Raw genomic sequence first — 14,630 nt, forward strand, 5'->3', positions numbered from 1 at the left:
GCAGAGTCCTAAACAGTTTCAGACCTGGGTGCTGAAGGACCACCTTTTCCCATATATATCTTCCTATATGCTTAGGATATCATTTGAGGCCTTGTTCAGAAGATCAGCTCTTTAGAAGTCTGGTGGGCATCCACAAGAAGCAGTGTCTTTTCAGTAGTGGCATCAGCTCTCTGTAATGCTCTCCTTGTGGATGCTAAGCGAGCACCCACACTGTATGTTTTTAGGCATTTGACAAGACTTGGATATTTGATAAATTACTGAGTTGTTTCGGTTCTATTGGTCTGAATTTTTGTTTGCTGCTGATTTAATTGATTTTGATTGTATGTTGATTGTTGGGGTTGTTTTATTTGTATCATTTTATTTTTGCTGCAAACTTCCCTTTGTCTTGCAGGAGAAGGGTGGTATTCAAACATACGTGCAATATGATGATGAACATTTTATAATGAAAGCTTTCCTGACTTCTTGTTGCAGCAAAGAGATCTGCGAGGCCAATGAAACCATCATGTGTCCTATGTGTGAAAAAAACTGCACACTGCAAAAGCTCAATGAAAGCTGCATCTATGCAAAGGTAACTTCTTTTCTGTGCCTGGAAGCTCTTTGGTACACAAAATTCCATTGCAAATGACAGAACTCCTCCTGGTGTTGATTCCATAAAAGGCTCCTCTAATGGAAGGCAATGCTCAGTGAACTTTTCACTAACAAACAAAAAATACTTTTGGCCTTCATGCTCAGCTCTTCCCAAAGAACAATATGTGTTTCTGCTGAGGAGAAGGCTATGTAACAAAATCTAAAAATAAAACAGAGAGAGAGAGAGAGAGAGAGAGAGAGAGAGAGAGAGAGCTATATCTTTCCAGCTTTTTGCCAGATCGTAGGCAGTGCTGGGGATGGAAAAGGAGGCATTTGCCTGAAAAATAGCCTAGTACGTTGTCCAAGCCTGAGGAGAGGGGGGCAAAGGAGCAAAATCCCCATGGCAAAACAAGCATCTGGTTTGTAGGAAAATTTAGGAAGGGGGGTCCTATCAGGCATTTTGCCCAGGGCCCAGTGTCAGCTCTCAGCGGCTCTGGCTTGCCCATTTTGTGAGATGCTACTGCAAGACAGAAACACATTGAAGCACGAAGTATAGGACTATGTGTAACTGTAGATCTTTCCTGTTTCTGTACTAAACAGGGACAGCTTAGTTTGACTCACAGTGTTAGACACCTGAGAATTCTCATTCATGTGCAAAAATCAAAGGCCTCTATAAGCAAGGAGAACCTTTCATCTGGAAATGTACAAGAATTCAGGATTATTCAGAGCTCAACCACCTTTTATCACATCCTCCATCTAGTTCATTTCCTTATAAAACAGCTGCAAGGGGATTGTGTCAGTCCCACAGAGCTAGGGATTGGGGGTTCATCTTTTCCTCTGTGCCTCTTCCCAGTATAACTTACCCTCCCCGAAACTGGATGAATGTGGCACTGTGCTGCTCCCAGATACTTTGCTAAAGCTGATTGGCTTGCGGTTCCGATGTGATAAAGTGTGCATTAGGAGGCTGGTGTGATAAAGGAGGCTGGCATTTCTGTTTCCCACACAGTTGTTGAGTTTGGAAATAAACCTGAAAATGTGGATGCTCTGGAATAAAAATTTCAAATTCAGGTAGGCATGAAGCAAGGGCAGGGTGCTCCTGCACTGACACAGAAGGAAAGCTGGTGGGCAACATGTTGCACAAGTGCAGGAACACCAGGATGTTGCTACATGTATAGCACCTGCTCAGCAATGTGTCCCTTTTACAAGCCTGGAGAACAGAGTGTAAGGCCCAGTCAGTCTAGCCAATCACATGTTTCCTCTCCCCAAAAAGGGAATGTTTGCTTAGGGCTGAAGTGTAAAGGAAAACAACAACAACACCCCAGTTAAGTTATTTCTAGATCATCCAGAAAACTGGGCTTTATCAGTTATGTAGTCAAAGCCTCATACTAGCAAACCTAAAAATGGGACCCTTTTGAACTTCACAGCCAAAATATGGGACTTAACATCCCATCACAAAGTAAATCAAGGTCCATATGGGATGGACTACTGGGGTATGGAAGTTTCATGGCCTCCTGAGGCTTGAATTTGTAGGCGACACTTGCAGTAGCACATTTTAAAATATTGTTGAAAGCAGAAGCATTTCTATTTCATCTGCTTTTTCAGTCAGTCAGAAAACATGTTGTTTTCTATGCAATTTATTGTGTGCTTGAAAAAAGCACAAAACGCAAACAGGCATTTCTTATTGTACTACCAAATCATGGAAGAGGACATTTGAGTAACTTGATGTTCCTTAAGTAATTATAATAAATGTACATGCTGTGAGGGCCAAAGCACACCATAATGCTGTGCAGTGGTTTGCTTGTTTTCTGTTTGAAAGACAGCATGTGGCATGGGGGTCAGTCTGATTTTGGCTGTTATGCAGCTGCTATTTGACCAGGGAGATAGCAGCTACCAGGCTTGTGTGTGCATGTGATCCAGATCAAGGGCACACAAAGTTCCTTTCCTCTCCATGGTCCCAATCCATATGGTGCTTGCTATTTTACAAAGAAAACAGGCAGCTGTAAAGAGTGTGCTTAGAAAAAATGTATCATTGGACCCCATGGATTTATAATCAATAGCCACCTGAGAGCTTTGCAGACACATACACTGAATAACTGCATGTTGTTAATTGGATTCACTCAAGAGGGTGTAAAACATTTCTGAAGATCCAACAGTATGAACATTATTTCAGCCTTTTTAATGATTCCATCAGGAAATGTTTTCAAGCTGTCTTTTTTGGGTCATTTCCAAATAAAAACAATGCCACTGCGCTAGAAATAAATATTTGGTAAAATTGCAAAAGTTTGTGGTTACTTAAGAAGTCTGTCTGAATGTCAAAGGTCAAAAGGCTGCTAATTAGGCACTTCTGCTTGTATGTGTAATGAAAGTGCCTGAAGTCCACCATCAATCTCTTTTGTGACACCCAGATCCCCAGATAACTATCGCCTTGCCCATACTGCATTCCTGTGGTCCAGAGTGCATTCACAGTGGCAATGAGAAAGCCCTTAAGACATATGAACTGCCTAGGACAGAAGATTTATGTCTTGGTGACCAAGACAACCTACATGCATACAAATGCACATGACTGTGCCTAAATGGTGGAGCAAATAAACAGCAATTAAATGACAAACTGAATTAATTATTGCGTTAGATTAAGCTAAACAGGCCATTTTCCAGGAATCCTGTTTTCTTCTCACTACCTTTAAACATGCTTGGAATAATCTTTTATTTCTATTTAAGAACAGCAGATCTGCCTTGCTGGTTAGAGCAGACCAGTACTGAGCTGGGAAGCAGCATCCCATTCTGTCAAAATGGTCATGGCTTACTCCCCAAGATAATAATAATAATAAATAATAATAATACAGGTATTTCTATACCGCCTTTCTTGGTCCTCAGATTTCTCCTTAGACTTGATTCAAGGCGGTGTACATAGGCAGGCAATTTAAATCCCTGTAGGGATTTTTACAATTTGAAAGAAGGTTTCTATCTTTCAAGAAACCACAACATTCAGATGTTTCTTTCTTGATCTGGTCGCACATTCTGGCCTCCATCCTCCCACGCTCAGAGCAGATGGAATAGCTCGGCTCAGCTTGTCAGCTGCTTCAAGGTCACACGGTGCCGGTGGCCTCGAACTGACGACCTTCAGATGTTATCTTCAGGCAAATGGAGGCTCAACCCTCTAGACCAGACCTCCTGCCATACATGACTGAAAATACAGTCATTTTCTTTATATTTTGAATCGGTTCTTCATAAATAAATACTCATTAGCATAAATAGCATAAATAGATAGAAATAGATTAGCATAAATAAATACTCATTAGTTCTTCAATATGTGTACTGTAATTACTCTTATATTTGACATTTGTGGGCTTTAGAGAATTTATTTTGACATCCTTTAGAGCAGTGGTTCTCAAACGTTTAACACTGGGACCCACTTTTTAGAATGAGAATCTGTCAGGACCCACTTGAAGTGATGTCATGACTGGAAGGGAGACCTTCACACAGGAAAATTTTTAACAATCCTAGTCTGAATCCTACCCACACTTACCCAGGAGTAAGTTCCATTTACTATCATTGTTAAAAGAATATACACACAGTAGCTTGTTAAAATGCAGGTCTGTAACATTTCCCCAAATGTAGACACATACCATGGTAGTATCAAGTCTAACAGCCCAATCCTGAGCTGCCCGCAGCACCCAGGCTTGGCTGCTCCGAGGAGGGCTGCTGCCGAATCCTGAGCCTCCTGTGCTACCACGGGAGGCACCTCGGGAGAAGGGGATGTTCATCCCCCTTCCCCGAGTAAGGTAAGCAGCACCACAATGGGGCTACTTGCTTTAGCACAAAAGGTTGGCGATAAAGTAAAGGTGCTCATGTAGGGCGCGCAGTCCTGCACAAGTGTCCTAGATCCTGCCGCCTCTCTCCCACCCCCAACACGCCTCCCGCCTGCCCCCGCCAGCCTTCCCCCTCCCCGGAGCATCTCCCCCATGCCCTGTCCATGCCCCACCTCCAGGAGATCGCTGAGCCACGGAACCTGGGCCACTACCCGGCACTAGCCCAGCTCTGGCTGAGGCTGGCGCTGGGCTAGCACCGGCGGGAGCCCAGCGGTGAGCCCCGCAAACGTGCCTTACGGCACATTTGTGACTGTGGTCCGTGGCACAGAGTCGTGGCTCGCAACCCACCACATGGTTCCCAACCCACATTTGGAGAAACACTGGTTTAGAGGATTTATTTTGACACAGAAGTGAGATTTTCACTCTATGATGTACAGCACAATTGTATTCATGTTTACTCAGATGTGATTTGCTTCTGTTTAATGGAACGTCCTCCCTAGTAAGTGAGTTAGGATCACAGCATTACATTTACTATATCAGACGAAACTGCTTTGGGTGGTGAGTAATTTATGAACACATACAGACCCATTACATTGAACTGGGGGGGAGGGGAATGTTTACTTAGGTTTCAGCAGTCTACAAAGAAAGAGCAAAAGAAAGAACCAACAAAGGAGAGTCAGCAGAAAAGATATTACAACATCATTGAATAGACAGTAATAATTATGAGCCAAAAAAAATAAAAAATAAAAACGATACTGATATCATCAGGGAATATCATCCAATTCTTTTCGAATTGTTCAGTATAGTGGAAAGTGAGGGGAATTGGAAGGCATGACTTATAGACATCATCACATGCGATAAAAGTTTCCCATTACTACATAATATGTGTCTGACTGAGGACCCAATCCTATCCAATTTTCCAGTGCCGGTGCAGCTGTGCCACTTGGGCATGCACTGCATCTTGTGGTGGGGCAGCAGTCACAAAGTCCTCCTTAAGGTATGGGAACATTTGTTACCTTGCCTTGGGGCTGCATTGCAGCTGCACCGGTGCTGGAATATTGGATAGGATTGGGCCCTTAGTTATTCATTAGACAAGCAAACTCGGTGTGTGAGCTTCCCCAACAATGCAAAATGCCAAACATGCATGTACTACAGATTATAGTCAGGAGGGAAAGTTGCAAGTAACGGTTTGCTTTGCAGTATCAGAAACATTTGCATATACTTGTGCCCAATAACTTCCATCCATTTCCACCACAATATGAAAGAAATATCCTCATGTCATACATCTCCTTTAGCAGAGCAGTGAGATTCTTTGCAAATACAGTATAATTTGAAGTGTTTTCAGGCTAGTTTTCCAAATATGAGTGGAAAGACATTTCAGAGGCTTCTCCTGCCACTTTACATTCTGATTTTTGAGGCTATGCCTCCTCTGAGACCATCGCATTTTAGGAGAGGTGTCACTGGAGAGATGTCACTTTGTGTGTGAGATGTTACATTCTCGAACAAAGAGCCAGGGAGGGGAAGAGAGAACTAGTAAACCCAACAGAAGTGCATCTTCTGTGTCCAACCCCCTTTTTTTTTTCTTTAGATAGGGGGCAGCAAACAGCTGTTTGGCAGAACACAGACACAGAACACAAACTATACACAGAACATAAAATACAGAATGCCTTTTGTTTTGTTTTTTATAATCAACCATCCTTGTTACCTCCATGATCTGTAGAGGGGCAAAGGATGGGTTATTTAAGATTCACTCCATTTGGCTTATATTTTGCAAATTAGTTCCAGGACACTTTCAATTCTTTTGTATATTTTAATTTAAAAGCAATGTAAGGGAGAATTTACTTCATTACTTGTGTTCTCATTTTTTTAAATTCCCCCTTAAGGTTACACACTTGTTTGATAATGGAGGGACTGTCTTCTTTGCCATTTTCATGGCTATATGGGGTAAGTGTTTATTTTCTACACACTATTTTTGCCTACTGTAAAAACATATTACATTTAGAAGAACAGAAAGGTTTAATATGAGAATAGTATACCATTTGAAATGATGTCAGTGTTTCTATTATTCTTATGCAAAATCATCATTTATGCTGGGAAATAGATTCTTGATGCTAATCATTCAAATTGTGTATAGTATGATTCTTTTAAAAACTGCACTAATCTTTATGCCCATCAGACCACACAAAATTCTATAGGATGTTATTCGTGCTTACAGGATCTCAGATAATATTTATGTGATTTTGGAATCTCTGTTGGTAAAAGGAATATAAAAACTGGTGGGTAGAGGATGAATAAAATCTCTGAGGCCTATATGAATTGATTGTACTTAAAGCCTTCTGAACGATTATTCTGGGCCAGATCCTATATTTGGTAGGCCTGCATCCTGCAGGCTGACTGGGGACTAGACCAGAGGAAGGGAAGTAAGTAAAGAAATGTTTTAGTCATCTCATCTGCTGCTCCCTAGTCTCCAATGGACCTATTCATATCTATGCCAGCTATTTTGCTGGTATAAATCTGTTAGATTGATGGGGGCATGTTGGGCCCTGAACAGTGGTAGAGGATCATTGATTCTGTTCCTGCTGATAATTGCCCCCAGCCCAGCCCGATCCCTGCTCTGCCGCTGTCACCATGTTACCTGATGGCTGACCTTTTTCCTGCCACTGCTGGTGTGGGACTTACTGGTTGCTGCACCATTGACAGCGAGCTGCCTGGCACTGGAGTGGCTGCAAGTGTGGCATGATGTGCTGGGTGATGGCATGGACAAGATTGGGCTGTCTGTCAGTATACTCAAGCTGAAGGGTTGATTGATTTCTGGAACCATTTATTTATTTTGTTTTATAATCACTTTGTGAATTATTTTCTTGAAAAGCAAAATGTAAGAGCCTTTTAAACTTGATTTCTTAAGTTTTTTTTAAAAAAAATACCTTTTCTCACTTACTGCTTCATAGCTTTCATGTTTAATTTCTAAGACCGTGTGTGTGTCCTCTGCATACTTCCAAAATCTTGCAAGATATCCAAGTCTTGTGGCACTATAGACAGAATAAACATTTCTCATCACATCTCACAGTTGCAACTCTGCCTGTCTTGCCTCCTCTGCTACTTGCTCACGTGTCAAGTGGGCCAGCAAAGCCACTCCCCCACACGCAAACACACACAGCCCTCTCATATTGACATCTCTTTTATTTTTGCATGTGTGCTGCTCAATAATCTCTATACTTTCCACATTCTCTCTCTCTCTCTCTCTCTCTCTCTCTCTCTCTCTCTCATGCCAACATTCTTCTCCTGGTCTTGCCTGTGCTTGCCTGTGTTTGCCACCTCTCCCAGGATCTCTCTCCACACCTCCCAGATTGCCGCATGCACTTCCGTTCATGACAAGTCTTCCCTGCCACAAATGCAATACAGTTAGGATTGCTTTCAGACAGTGCAATGCAGGTGTCCTTTCAATATTAAGTGAAAAGGACCCTAGATTAGCACTGTCTGTTCAATGTCATGGCAAAAATGTTAATTTCAGAATGAGGGTTTCAAGATTCAGAGTTTCAAGATTTCCCTCCCTGGAAATCTTTGCGTTGCTGCCTTTAAGTATGATGAATTGTTTCAAATGCACTCTTCCATATTAATCCTAATTATAGTGAATAATTGAGCTATTATAGAGATTACATGGACCATAGTTGACTTGTTCTGGAGCAGCTGCATTAATCTGAACAGGCTTTCTCTGAAGTAAATGGAGTCTGGATTTTGGGCAAAGTGAATATACAACCTTGAATGATATAGTTCCGCTCAGGCACATTCCCTTAACTTATTTTTTTAAAATATTTTAAGGGCAGGATATTGGTGATCTGATGGTGGAGGAAATTACATCACTTCTTTCTCATGGGCAAACCACTACCTGGTAGGAATTCATCTTAGTGCAGCAACTGATCTGTGGGAGGGGGGCTGTTAGAATGGTCTGTCCTTGAAGCTTTATGATCCAAATGGTTTCTTGATGGCTCTGGGGGATGTTCAGTCAAGGTTTCTGTTGAGGTCCCAGTCAATCTTTGGCATAGATAAATGACCTGGGCTCTTGAATCAATTGCTCCTGAGTGCCCTTAGCTGTAGAGCCAGATCAGCTCCTTCATTTTCCAAGGTGATGTTGCAAATGAAATGGTGGGTAGACAGCTGGAGGAATGTGTGCAGTGGATCTGATGAAACAGATTTGTACGCATTTTAGAGTCTACTCAGTGGTGGTAACAGCAAAGAAAAGGAACTTTTTTGTCATCAATGCAGCTGCCAAGAGACAACCAGCAGAACTTTTTGTGTTATTCAGGGACCACCACATCTTGGTCCCTAGAGTGATAGGGAAGATATTTCAGTAACCGGCAGAGACCAAGTTGCAAGATGCTTTACACATAAAATGATGCACTTCCACCATGACCTAGGCTCCTCTTTGGCAATTTGTTTGCCTAAAGGGATCTCAGGAAGCCCCAGGGCTCCTAGCAGAAAACTTTGAGAAACATTGGTAGGCTGTAAGCCACTCTGAATTTTCCATAAGGAGAAAAAAGGTCAAAGATTTTTTTTTTTTTAAACACAAATAAATAAATAAATAAATAAAGCATTATTCCAATTTAACCTCTTAGTTTGCTTTGACAAAGAGGTACATGGTTACAACACAGCTTTATGAACCTAATATATAAATATTGATTTGCATTTATCACATTGCCAGTCCTTGGAAGGGGAAAAGGGAAAAAATGAGCCCCCATTAATAAATAAAGCATTGGTACATAAAGCATTTATGTATCATGAGAGATAAGCAATTGCGATGCTTTTGTACTGCAACCCCAGATACAGAACAGCTCAATCCATCAACATCATAAAAACGCCAGAGACCAAAACTAGGTGGGATGGAAGCGTCCGAACAGATTTGTAATGCTTGTCCAAATAGCCAATTTTCTTTTACAGCTAGCCTCTGACCCAAGTAGAATGGCTTTCTCTATGATTCATTTGTACCTAGACCTACTGGCATTTGGGGGTCATCTACAGATGGCTGCGTGCACTGTTTTTAAAATCTATTCAGTATAGGTACCATTCCTATGAATGGTGCTTATGTGAGATGCATTTGACCCCCTTATCAACATAAGCTTGAAACTTCATAAACCAGAAACTTTGGTCCTGTATCACCATCAAGGTTGACTAAATGATCACCTCTAACTGCAGACTGATGAACAGGCTTCTCATTATTGGGGACTCAGCACTAAACTGGGATGCAGGTTTTGCACAGAACCATCTGTTTATTTATTTATTTATACAGGTATTTATATACCGCCTTTCTTTTGGTCGTCAGATTTTTCCTCAGACTTTAATCCAAGGCGGTTTACATAGGCAGGCTGTTCTAAACCCCCGTAGGGATTTTTACAATTGAATAGTTCTAGTCTTTCATAGAACTCCTCTTTCCAGCTGGATTCCTTCCCGGTCTGGCTTCTCTCTGGCCCTTCGCCTCCCACGCTCCACTTGACGGCAACTCCTCTCTGCCACCGAGGGTCAGCTCATCAGTATATCAGCGTGTCGTCAGTTCTGGGGTACTTCCAGTTGTTTCGAACTGGCAGCCTCAGATCTTCAGGCATACAAGGCGGCAGCTCTACCAACTGAGCCAGACCTCCTGCCTCCTCCTCCTCCTGTTTAGCATTCTGTCCTGAATAAATCAGATAGCTGATTTTGTTTCTCAGTGCACTGTCATTTCAAGCTTGATAGATATAGATATAGATAGATATAGGTTGTATGTGTGGCCAATAGGCATGTGAGGATGGTCAGGTAATGAAGGTACCTCTGTCATCAAGCTCCCTGATCCCTTATTACTAGAGGCTGAGAAAACAACAGAAACAATAATTATTTCCCCTGTTCTTCTGAGTTTTGTTTCATAAGAAAACAAAACAAAAGCTCTGCTGGATCAGTCCCATTTAACCCAGCTTCCTGTTTCCCACAGTGGCCCACCAGCTGACTCTGGGAAGCTTCTGCAGCTGGTATTTTGTACATAGGGCATGTCAGGGCTGCTTCAGCCATGACCCTTTTCCTACATGAAAGTAATGCATGTAGGATACAATGTGTGAGTGTGAAGACACCTTGATTGGTGGTTTTGCTTGATTATCAACTTTGGAAACCAATATAAAATGTTAATTATTAACAACATTTTTATCTTGCCTTTTCACCAAGGCTTGGGCAACATTCATGAGGCCATTCTTTTTGTTCTCCTGTTTTCCTGTGAGGTAGACTAAAATTTTCCTCAGTTTACCCAAGGAGTTCCCCCACTGAATTAAAAGCTATATGCAGATGGTTCCATTACAAGTAATTAATCTCATAGTTCTGGCATGTAGCTTACCTGCATGCAGGAAAAAAGAATGTAAGGATTTCTCAAATATGCTTGAGAAACATTTTCCATGGGCTTGTGTTATTGTCAAGAAGCATACTTTATGTAGGGATGTGGGTGAGTTTCTGCTGAAGCAGGCTTAAATACAAATCTGGGAAGGCTCAGAAATCTCCAGTCCAAGGGAGAGGCAAATTTCCATACCATCCGAGATTCATGTCAAAGCTTGGCGTTCAGGAAAGTCCTTAAATGAGCATTTTAGAAGATACACTGACAGGCAAGCAGCAAGAAGGGAATGAGTTGGATCCTTCCTTCCTCTGTTGCTATGGCACATGAGAAGATACTTTATTTTCCTTCTCCTTTCTGTACTCCATCCCCTTTTTATATGAGGAGGCATCTTTTTTCTTCTTTCTTTTGCTCCCAAACTGTAGATTTCTCAGCATGTCAGGAAGAGTGCTATAATAGCTTCTGTGGTTGTAGACTGTCAGTGGAGGACTGTCACTGCAGTAGTTCCTGTAAAGACTACAGCTCCCCAAAACCATTACAGTAGTTCTGATGTGCTGATAAAAAAAAACAAACCAATGCATTTGGAAGAGAAAGAAAGAGGAACGGAAAAAATGTCTCCTGTGGGGAGGAGAGAAAGGAGAAGGAAAATAATGTTTTCTTGTGCAGGGCCGGTCTTGGGGCAATTGAACCAATTCGTCCAAGAGGCCCCACATTAGGGTGATGAGCAGAGTGCCGCAGCTGCAGCTGGAACGTTGCTGTGTAGATGACGCTCTGGCATGGAATCTTCCATGCCGAGGTATCACAAGAAGAGCGTGGCAAGCAGAGCATTGCCGCTGGACTACCTTCCCTCCTGCTCACGCCCTGGGTCCAATTGGCTTGCAATCCGCCCCGCCCCCCCGAAGCAGTTGGTGGTGATACCGCTGCTGGGTGCTTTGCCACTGCCTACTCATCCTGGTGTGAAGGAGGGCCCACAGAGGTGGGTTGCCGCACAAAAATGTTTTCATTGGGCACCACAGTTCCTAAGGCTGGTCCTGTTCAATGGAGAATGAGGAAGGAAGCAAGGATTTCGCATACTCCCTGCTTGGTGCTTTTCATCCACTGTTGGGGGTGAAATGCTTGTTTCACCCCCACTGATGGGATCTCACAGGAGGAAAAGTGAACTTTTCTGATGTTCATTTTGGATCAGAAGAGTAACAGTGCCTTACCAAATTTTTTCAGAAATTGTTTCATTTTCAAGTACTTCCAATTCGAGAGAAAAACATTACCTCCGTCTCTAACCTCATAATCTTATCGTAGTGATGCCAAGCATATACTTCAAGAGAGTTAAAGACATGTGACCTTCTCCAACAGTCTGTGCTGTGTGGAATACCAAACATGCATTAAAAATGTTGCTACTTTATGTTTCTTTTCCATGACCCTGTTTTATTACTCCCTTGCCCCACAGTTATTTGTTAGTGTTGTGACAAATAATCTGTTGTCCACCTGTGCACGATTTGATCATTTTCTAGTGTGGTGACTGGGGGTATAGCCTTGTGCAGTGCCTCTCTCCTTCCCCCAGATCTGCTTCTTTCCCAGGGCCAAAAATGGTAGGTTCCACTGTCACCATAAGGACAAAGCCAGACAGAGAGACTATCCTTAAAAGCCTCCCTCCCAGTTAAGTGGAAAATTACTAAAGCCTATGTTATAGCATGTAGCTCACATTCCAGAAGGACTGGGGGCAAAATCCTTCTAACTAACAATCAGCAGGTGACGACTTAAAAATATAAGAAAAGTTTATTAAAAATAGTTGGAGTGGATATAGAATAAACACAAGGAGGAAGAAAAGGAACAGACAGGTTTACAAAAACATCTTGGGTATTGGAGGATTCCAGATACAGATCAGAGCAAAGCCATAACAGGCAGCTCCAGGCAAACCTCAAAGCCGAAGAAAATCCTTAATGGTTTGGTCTCACTGATCCTCACTGTATTTACTCAGAGCCTCAGCTTTCTAGGCACCAGTATACCTCTCCAAACCCAGAGACGCAGGTGGGCTTGATATATAGATGACCTCTGAGGGAAGCCACATTGCAGCACACACACAGCAGCACACACATCTTGAGCTTGACCTTAAGTAACCTAGGTTTGAGGGGCTCATTGCCTCATCTGATTGGATGCTTTATGGCCACTTGGCATAGTGTCTCATGGGAGCCTCTTTCCTGTTGAACCTTATAGTCTTTCTTGAAAGGAAACATATGGGGCAAAAGAAGGAGCATGGAGAGCTCATGCATCACAGGTAGAATGATGTTCTTCTGAAACAAGCAGCTGTGATGAACCTATCTAGAATTTTTTTTTTCACGATTGAAAGGCTCGTAGCAATAAATCCACATAAACATTAGAAATTTGTATGTGATTGCAACTTAGGGCCCATTGCATTGGGCAATGCAGACCAAGGTAAGGTAAGGGAACAAATGTTCCTTTACTTTGAGGAGGCTTCTGTGACTGCCCTGCCACCAATGGATGCATTGCACACCCCATTGACATTACTGCATTGATGCTAAAAAGTTGGAAGGATTGGGCTACTGCTAGGTCCTGGCCCTGCTTCCTGCTCCCTGCCCGCCCACTCCCAGGAACGCTCACCTCCCACCCTCCCCCTGCCCCAAAATGCCTCCCTCTCACCTTCTGTTTGCCCTCCTTTTTTCATTAGGTAGCCATATCTGATTGTCTACCTGTCATACTCACTGGTTTCTATTTGGGATGATGCTGTTAAGAAAGAAGCCCAGTCATGTTGAAGCAGCACTTAGGCCTATAATAAGGCACAAAAAACCTGAGAGATGTAGTTTTGTTTAAACTATGCATATTTTGAGAAAGTTTGGCATCTTCATAAGAACATAAGAAAAGTTCAGCTGGATCAGACCACAAGCCCATCTACTCCAGCCTCCTGTATCTCACTGTGGCCCACCAGATGCCTTAGGGAGCATTAGGGAGCACCTTCAAAAGTTCACGTCTTATCTTGAAAACCAAGATCTTGACCAACCAAGTCAAATCAGCCCTCCAGCCATATAGGGCACCTTACCAGGCAGCATTGGTGTCAGGTGTCAGACAGGTCAGGCACTGGTCAAGGGCCCATATCCCTCTCAGAGGGCTTATAGCCCAATCCTAAAGGCAGTGCTGCAGCTGGGTTCAGTGGAGCCAAAGAGGCTACCACTACATCCTGTGGCACTGCAGCAACCACTGGAGGTCCCTTCAGGGGAAGCGGACTTTTGCCAGTGCTATTTTGCCCCGCTGTTTTGCCTGTGCAAGACTTTGTGTCAGGCTTCTGGTACTCTGAAGCATACTGGCTGCAGATATAGCAGTTCCATTTAGCAATCACAACTATTAGCCACTTCAAAAGTTTTCATACGTGAAGTTGTTTTCAGCCACCTGAGCTAATGGCTATCACAAAGTAGTTAATTCAATAAGTAAATCTTGGATCAACAGATGGTACAGATGAAGAATTCAGGACTGGCTGAGCAAGGCAAGTAGACATGCGTGGGATAGACAGCTGGTACTCTTCCTTCCATGCACCAACCCTCCAGCATTTGGAGAGGTGGGGCCCAGATCAATCAGATTTTGCAGATTAGTGTCCCCCTCTGTCCTCTCTCCTTTAGTGTCTGCTTATCAGCAGATAAGCTGCTTCATCACGACTGTTACCCTGCACGTGCCTGATCTCGTCTGATCTTGGAAGCTAAGCAGGGTCAGGCCTGGTTAGTACTTGGATGGGAGACCGCCTAGGAATACCAGGTGCTGTAGGCTTATACCATAGTCTTTCGAGACTGAAGGTTGCCAACCAACCTGCCCCACTCTCTAAGTGGACGTTAATGATACTTCTGTATTATAGTGCATGTTCTTGAAAGCCTGCTGTAGCAAGCAAAGGCTGCTGTCCTTGATATGCACTT

General features: G+C 42.9%; 1 protein-coding gene and 1 pseudogene across 1 annotated transcript in view; both read left to right on the forward strand.

Moving 5' to 3' along the window:
• Nucleotides 1-14,630, forward strand: part of ANO3 (anoctamin 3) — a 295,226-nt gene that overhangs the window by 228,359 nt on the left and 52,237 nt on the right. Inside the window, exons 13-14 of the mRNA XM_066626992.1 lie at nt 472-568; nt 6,260-6,320. Coding sequence (XP_066483089.1) covers nt 472-568; nt 6,260-6,320 — 158 coding nt within the window. The remainder of the gene's footprint in view (nt 1-471; nt 569-6,259; nt 6,321-14,630) is intronic.
• LOC136637940 (5S ribosomal RNA) lies at nt 14,371-14,487 on the forward strand (annotated as a pseudogene).

The sequence above is a fragment of the Tiliqua scincoides genome, chromosome 1 (assembly GCF_035046505.1).
Source record: "Tiliqua scincoides isolate rTilSci1 chromosome 1, rTilSci1.hap2, whole genome shotgun sequence".
In the NCBI taxonomy this organism is placed as follows: domain Eukaryota; kingdom Metazoa; phylum Chordata; class Lepidosauria; order Squamata; family Scincidae; genus Tiliqua; species Tiliqua scincoides.